Raw genomic sequence first — 8,559 nt, 5'->3', positions numbered from 1 at the left:
TCCATCCGTACTTCATGGTCACCGGCTAGGCTTTTTTATAGAATTGAAATTTTTGTTGTCATTGAAATAAGTGAAGATATTACTGTCCCAATTCGTTAAGAATTAATGTTGTTCATTTCTTAAATTATTTATTTAACACGATTGGCCAAAAAACCTAAAAACCTGATTGTTATTATGTATTCTGACAAATAAATGATTTGAATTTGAAAAAACAACTCAAATCTTGTATGATCTCCCGTTTAGCGGATTCGAATCCATTTTTTTTTTAATTTGCAGGAAGAAAGTTAATTCTTAATTACTTAAACTTTCTACTTGAGTTCTTCTTTACTGGTCAACTCTCATCACTTAATTAAGGATTTGTGTCCCTTAATCGCCTCATACTACATCCACTGGGGAATAAGGAGGAGGTCATAGTCTAGGACGGGGGAACCACGTGCGACAAACCTTATTGCTACATATACAATTAACACCGAATTGGCATACATACTATATTAACACCGAATTAGTTACTTTTAAAGACTGCAAATTGCACACACACCAAATATATTAACTTTCCATGATTTCCCTATGTTATCTGTGCGTTTAGAATACCTTTTTTTCAGATTGTCGGATATCTTGGCGAAACAATACAGATCGTGTCGTGGTCGCTTCGTATAGACCGGTCTACAAGTCTTCTCTGTCCGGTTGGTTAGTTTTAACGTCAGTCTCTACTCACGACGCCCTCAGAGCGTGGTGGTGTCGACAGCGTAAAAATAAATGTAAGTTTTTATTCCTTTACGGTATATTTATTAATGAAATCTTAAGTTGAAATCATTTAATTATAGAATAGAGATTTAAGTTTGTTAGTTTTTAACAAATTTGAAGAAGAAATCTATTTATAATTATGTGAATTTGTGGTATCGGGTTCGATATTTAACGATACGTGTAATTGTTTAGAAAGTAATATCGTGATCGCTTTTATAACGATATTTATTATATGATCATAATTTATTGGTATAAAATAATTAATGCAAAACTAAGACTGGAGACGGTATCCCATGCAGATTCATCTATTTTTTATTTTTCCGAACACGGTGCGCCTAGACTGTTACGATTACACTTTATTAAGGTACCTCAAAAAGGTAAAAACGGAATTCTAAGTCCTATAAGAATTCCGTTCTCGCAAAATTACAGTAGTACGGTTTGGGGTATGCTTGACCAGTCTCAGAACATGTGCGATTGTGGCTTCTCCCCACAATCGATGGCTCATCTCCTCGCCTGTCCCGAGTGTCCACACACCTGCACTCGGGCTGACTTGATGGCAGCTTCCGATGAAGCCATCGAAGTGGCTCGGTTCTGGCAAGAATATATTTATGTAGCACCCAATAGAGCATTGATTTGCCATCGACACGCAAAGAAGTAGTACGGTTGATAGCTTTTTGAAAAATTAATATATATAATACAAAATTGAATTTCTCTACGGAAGCTGAATAGACGATATTCATACAAACTCACCCTCTATTATAGTCATTTATGGGTTGATTTTGGATAAAAAATATGTCTACGTTTGAATGGCGTCTTTAACAACATGTATACCTTTTCATCAAAATAATTCAGCGGTTTAGCTATGAAAGCGGTATAGACAGACAGATAGACTTTCGCATTTATAATATTATTCGTGTGAATTACGTCAAATATAGAATATGTGGTAATAGAAACACATCAATCTTATGTAACAGCCACAGGACGGTGGCCAATTTTACACATCTTTGGTATTTTACGCTGTGGTCTTACAAAAAAATGCTGGTTAGATTGTCATGAAATCGTAAATACGTATTATATGGTACTTTCATTCTATTCACAGATATTGTTCTTATATCTGTGCTTTTATATCAAAACTAGATGTTGCCTTGGGCTTCGCTCCCGTGGGAATTTTGAGATAAAATATAGCCTATAGCAACCTTTCTAATGGTGAAAGAATTTTTGAAATCGGTTCTGTAGTTTCGTAGATTATCCAACACACACAAACTCACAAACGCTTACCTAATTATAACAATAGTATAGATTTGACGTGGAAAAGTGTAGTGCTGTTCATTTCGGGAGATTTCGGATATAAGTATGTAGTTACTCCGTTGTGCTCCTTAAATATCCTTAATTGGAAATTACTTTCGTGGTTAATAAATATTTTACTTTAGAATGTATATAGTTTGACTAATATTTATTTATATTCAACAATAAGTAGGTACTGTGATGATTGTTTACATATACGACTCGCTATACGGGCTCCACACTGTCGTCGAACAGTTTGACAAACTTTGGCGGGTTCGGTATACATTGCTGGTTTTTCATTGCGGTAAATAAAATCACTCATACTAACAACGCAATGTTCACGCATTCGCGTCGGCGTGTGTCTGAGTTCGGCGACGTGTGGAGCTGGCATTAGAATAACTAGTAAAAATGGAGTTTACAGTACAGACACATGGAGCGAAGCCCCAAGCATAACTTATGATAAGAAAACGATATCCAAATACAGTTACGGTTGACAAATGCGGGAATCGAACCTGCGATACGGTAGGACTACGCTCCCGGTGTCACTGACCTCCAAACTTGATTCCGTCCAGTATGCAAATATTGCATATTCATTAACGACGGATATTTAAAAAAAGCTTTGAAATTTTCCATAAAGATCCCAATCCTACTAATATTTTAAACGCGAATTTTGATAGGAGGTTTGTGTGTATGTTGTATGTTGCTCATTCACGCAAATTCTACTGGACGGATTAATATGAAATTTGGGACACGGGTAGAATAAAACCTGGAATAACACATAGGGTACTTTTTATCCCGAAATTCCCACGGGAGCCACTGCACTATCTGTGTACACTACACTATCCGGGCTATCTATCCGTGTACCAAATTTCATAACAATCCGCCCAGTAGATTTTGCGTGAAAAAGTGACAAATATACACACCATCGTACAATTAATATTAGTAATATTAGTAGTATATAGGGTTTCAAATCACTACATAGTATAAAACAAAGTCGCTTCCCGCTGTCAGTCCGTATGTATGTTTTGATCTTGAAAACTACGCAACGGATTTTAATGCGGGTTTTTATTATAAATAGAGTGAATCAAGAGGAAGGTTTAATTAAAGTAAGAGTAAGGTGTATAATTTAGTGTCGTTTTACCCGAGCGAAGCCAGGATGGGGCGCTAGTTTTTGATAAAAAATGTGTACTGGTGAAAAGGCGCGATTGGGCGTTTCGTTAATAAACTTTTTCCCCCCTCGTTTCCTTGGGGAGTATGGCTTGGCTGTATGGGCTAGAACCCTTTGTGTTCTAGCCCATACAGCCAAGTCTTTTGTTAAATATTGTTAATAAACTATGACATTATATTCTTTTTTTTTAAGTGTCATGGCTCCATCGTTCGCCATAACGATGATTTGCCAACATCAAGGTTGAGATTGACACGAAATATAATATGTTATAATATCTGTATGTATGTATAATATATTTATATACTTTTATATTTTAGGTTACACACTGAACCGTGTTTCATATATCATTATAATAACATATTATATTCCGTGTCAATCTCAACCTTTACATTGGCAAAATCATCGTTTCGGCGTACGATGGAGTCATGAAATTTAAAAAAATAAACAATATTGAAACGTGGTTGCTTCAGAATATCATTATATTCTGAAGCAACGACGTCATTACGTCATATATTTTCTGAACATAACCATAAACTATCCGAATTTGGATACAAGATAACAGGAAGAAAACAACTTTTACGTCAAGGGCTTTACGTTACCGACCTTAACCTCTTTTATTGTTTACTAGCTATTTGCCCGCGGCTTCACCCGCGTAATTTCCTACGGAAGCAGTTATTTCGGGATGAAATGAACCCCATGTCCTACCTACTCCGTACAAACACTATGTATGCGAAATTTGAGTAGAGCGTGAAGAGGTAACAAACAAACTTATTTTTCGCATTTATAATACAGATTTCCTCACGATGTTTACTTCCTTCACCACAAGCGAGTGGTTATCGATGAAAAATACTGAGTCAGATTGGTATACAAACTACCGTGGCACAAGTGGGATTTGAAACATTCGCTTTACAAGCGGGCGGATATTTTGTCATCCTTCGCAAAGATATTATACTTCAATGTAACGTTCATTATCTGTGGTCCTGTTTTTGGAATAAGGTTGAGATCTAATAACAAACTATGGTTCACCAACCTGTCAGTCTGTCAATCAGTCAAGAGTAGAAACTGTAGCCCACTAGTTCTGTGAGTTTTTGACCGAATGTAAACTATATTATCGAGTCGTTAATTGTATTATGTAAAGTATAATGTGTTTTGTATTATATGAACATGTGGACAATGTGTGTGTTTAGGTTCGTACTATACATTTGATAATATTTTATATAACAATGTATTGGTTATGTATTAATGATTTTCCTAGGCAACAGAGGTCGTGGGCCTCGATTCTCACTTAATAGAAGTTAGCTTCATCAGTTTTCTCCCATTTTTTAAGGTTTAGCACTGTTTGCGCTTAGAAAAATCACCGTAAATAGGGCTAGAATACATCGATCGTTTTTTATGATCATTTTTTATTTGCAAATTTGCTTATTGTGATTTTCACATTGACCTGGGTCTTTGATGTATAAATATTATGTATTTGTTATGTAGTATCGTTGAGTTAGTATCCCATAACACAAAATCTATTCTTGAGTCTACCCAACTTAACGTTAATTATAATAATAACTTTGTATAATTAACTAAAAAAACCCTGAACGGGAACCAGTCCCTGGGGTCCCGAAGCCAAAAAAATAATTGGTGACTTATCGGCACGCCTCTTCTAGACAACTGGTGACCGCAGAGCTGGCAGCTTCCTGGCTCAAAGAATCAGCCTTATAATTCAAAGAGCTGCTAGCATTTTGGGCACTGTGTCTGGAGGAGACGTGTTAGACGAAATTTTTAGCTTGTAGAATATTGAATTGTAACAAATGGAAGAAAAAAAAACTATTAAACTTAAAATCTATCGCTCGCCGACTTTGGTTAGATCACTGTGTTAATAACTAAAAAAAATAAAACTAAAAATTTGCCTTCTCTGTAAATAAAGTTATCTGAAGATCCTGAAGAACTGGAGGAGGGGGGGATTCGGCCAAAAATTTAAGAATATAGACTATAACTTACACAATCTGTCATTTCTGTTTGAGAAGTTGTATAGAACTGTTATCTGCTAGTTCATCGTCTTTGTTTACAATTAGAAAAACGTTACATAGAATAAAATTAGCTAAGTATATGGGTTTCGTTCGATGCGACGAGTATCAATAAGAAAAACAAGTTTGTTGTCACTTTTCTTAAAGGAATTAAAATATATTATGATATATGAAATATGAAACACTGAACCGAGAGGTCCCGGGTTCGATCCCCGGTCGGGTCAAGATGGAAAATGATCTTTTTCTGATTGGCCCGGGTCTTGGATGTTTATCTATATATATATTTGTTATAAAATATAGTATCGTTGAGTTAGCATCCCATAATACAAGTCTCGAACTTACTTTGGGGCTAGCTCAATCTGTGTGATTTGTCCTAATATATATATATATATATATATTTCGATTTAATTCTATTCAACCTAGAATGATATATCACTTATTGACGTCAATACAAAATGTCTACCGCCGACTTCCAAAGCGCAGGTGAAGAAGTGGCGCAACAAATTTCACCGCAGGCTTCTTTTGTGAGACATATTGCTTCCACATAACATTCCTAGAACCTCCTTCCGAACGTTTAAGGAATGCGTACCGATTATTTAAATTACCTTGCGAATAAGGAAAACATATAAAAATATATGACCATTCTGACCACGTGTTACCTTGTACAAGATTGCGATATAATTTAACACGCATCTATTTATATTCTTTGTTATGTTTAATGTAGGTGAGAATATAGGTTAACAAGATTCGTCTGTGATTTGAGCCGTATTATTGATATAAAAGTGTTGCTTATGAGATTAGTTCCGTGCCGGTCCACTCACGAATTGATTAACAAGACCTATATATAGACGGGACCAGATTGATTGGTGTCCCTTTTATTTACGCATAATTTATTTTGTCATATTGTTCTTTAGCATACCGGTTTTGGAATAATGGGTTTAAGGCAATTAACTGCGTTTTGGCGTACAGATAAATATGTGACATAATTAATTTTTAGTTTAGGTTAGTTACGCCTCAAATAGTTATGCGTAAACCGTTATGTGTATGAATGTTATGCTTAAAAATCATTATGCCATGGGCATAGGCTTAAATTTTTATAGATCCGAGTAGATGAACCTACCTAGGTTCATCTACTCGGATATCTGACTCAGGACCCTCCTGTAGTAATGTTAGTTACCTAGGTTCATCTACTCGGATATCTGACTCAGGACCCTCCTGTAGTAATGTTAGTTAGGTGGGCAACTGCCCACCTAACTAACATTACTGAGTCAGATATCAGTACTGTACTTATATATTTTACCACACCAGTTTACAATATGCACGTATTATTAACAAGTATTTGCATGAGCTCAGATTAAATTGCATAATAAAATCATAAGTAAATAATCTCATACTTCACACTTTTTTAACTTTGAGATTTGATAAATTCAATTAAATTTTCAAATTTACAATTTCAAAATTCTGTATTAAAGTTAAGATGAGATTACATCATTTATTGACATCAAAATTAAATATTAGTAGTAGTAATTAAATATTAGTAGGAACTAATATTTATTTTTATGATTTTATCTTACTAATATAAGTTTGTGAGGATCTGTGTATGCTTGTTTGTTTGTTTGTTTGTTTGTTTGTTTGTTTGTTTGTTTGTTTGTTTGTTTGTTTGTTTGTTTGTTTGTTTGTTTGTTTGTTTGTTTGTTACTCTTTCATGCAAAATCTATTGGACCCATTGTTATGAAATTTGGTACATAAGTAGAATATAACCTGGAATAACACATAGGATACTTTTTATCCCGAAATTCCCATGAGAGCGAAGCCCCGGGGCGCAGCTAGTATCAAGTAATTTAGCTACGTTCGCGTTCGTAAAAGACTATCAAAATTCGAAGCTTAGAAACAGACCCAAACAGACAGACAGAGGAAAGCGACTTTGTTTTATATTATATGTTTTATATGAACCCCGCCGCACTCCAGATTAAAAATAAACATTTTAAAATGATAATTAATTAATTCAATTTATTTGTGTTGTAACTAAGAATTAGATACTCGTATATATTGTTACCAACCAAAAGGGGTCCCTGAAACCAAGATAAATGAATATATATTTATTTATGTAATGATAGTCATGTTATCGTTTATATATGTATTTGATATAAAATATAGTATCGTTGAGTTAGTATCCCATAACACAAGTCTCGAACTTACTTTGGGGGCTAGCTCAATCTGTGTGATTTGACCGTGTATATTTATTTATTGCTTGTCCACAGTGAAGATGGGTTGGCGTCCCACCCTTGCAGTGCTGACCCTGGCGCTGGTCCAGGCGCTCGGCAATGACTATCAGCTGCCGACAGATGTCGCGCCAACTCACTATGACATAAAGCTGGCCTACGACATAGATCCGAACACAAACTTTAGCTTTTTCGGGGTCGTCGACATCTTGGTAAGTTTTATGCTTCACAATATCGCCGAACTAAGACAGACGATTGGGAGTGCGATTACTATTACATTACATTACCTTACATTACATTACATTACATTACATTACATTACATTACATTACATTACATTACATTACATTACATTACATTACATTACATTACATTACATTACATTACATTACATTACATTACATTACATTACATTACATTACATTACATTACATTACATTACATTACATTACATTACATTACATTACATTACATTACATTACATTACATTACATTACATTACATTACATTACATTACATTACATTACATTACATTACATTACATTACATTACATTACATTACATTACATTACATTACATTACATTACATTACATTACATTACCTTACATTACATTACATTACTTTACGTTACGATTGCGCGAGCATTGCGTAGTGTTTACGAGTGCTTTTTAACCCCCGACGTAAAAAGATGGGATTTATATATAGAAGTTTTACTGCTAAGTGTGTCAGTCTGTGTGCGTGGCACCGTAGCTCATCAACGGGTGCTGATTTTTATGCGGTTATTCTTAGATATGTTTGATCAAAATCGATTCAGACGTTCAAAAGTCTAAGTCAGGTTGGGTATGGTAATTGTATAACGAATAAACTAGTATTTACCGCAATGAAAGATCAGCTATGTACCTATACCGAATCCGCCAAATCGGCTAACTTGAAAAAAATTGTGAAAACTGTATATAATTTATTTTGAACTCGTCGTTCTGTTTAACGCATTGGCAGCCACAAATAATATTGTCAGTTATTCATCATAGACAAACCACGTAGTTACTCATCGAATAACTAGATGGCGCTTATTATAATAATAAACTAGGTTATTATTAATTTCACTTATTCGTCCCTATGTTGTTC

The 8,559-nt window shown here is 34.7% G+C and overlaps 1 protein-coding gene across 4 annotated transcripts in view; it reads left to right on the top strand.

Annotated features, from left to right (window-relative positions):
- Positions 1–605: 605 nt before the first annotated feature.
- LOC128680644 (aminopeptidase N-like) overlaps positions 606–8,559 on the top strand; it is a 34,467-nt gene continuing 26,513 nt past the window's right edge. For 3 of the 4 annotated variants that reach the window (XM_053763930.1, XM_053763931.1, XM_053763928.1), the window contains exons 1-2: positions 606–758; positions 7,473–7,645. In XM_053763930.1, the coding sequence (XP_053619905.1) occupies positions 7,478–7,645 (168 nt within the window). In that variant the 5' untranslated portion in view covers positions 606–758; positions 7,473–7,477. Of the gene's footprint in view, positions 759–4,238; positions 4,384–7,472; positions 7,646–8,559 lie in introns of those variants that run through there. The other variant, XM_053763929.1, reaches the window with a different exon arrangement.

The sequence above is a fragment of the Plodia interpunctella genome, chromosome 24, assembly GCF_027563975.2.
Source record: "Plodia interpunctella isolate USDA-ARS_2022_Savannah chromosome 24, ilPloInte3.2, whole genome shotgun sequence".
In the NCBI taxonomy this organism is placed as follows: Eukaryota; Metazoa; Arthropoda; class Insecta; order Lepidoptera; family Pyralidae; genus Plodia; species Plodia interpunctella.
Note: the sequence above shows the minus strand (reverse complement) of the source record. Positions and strands in the feature narration are given on the sequence as shown.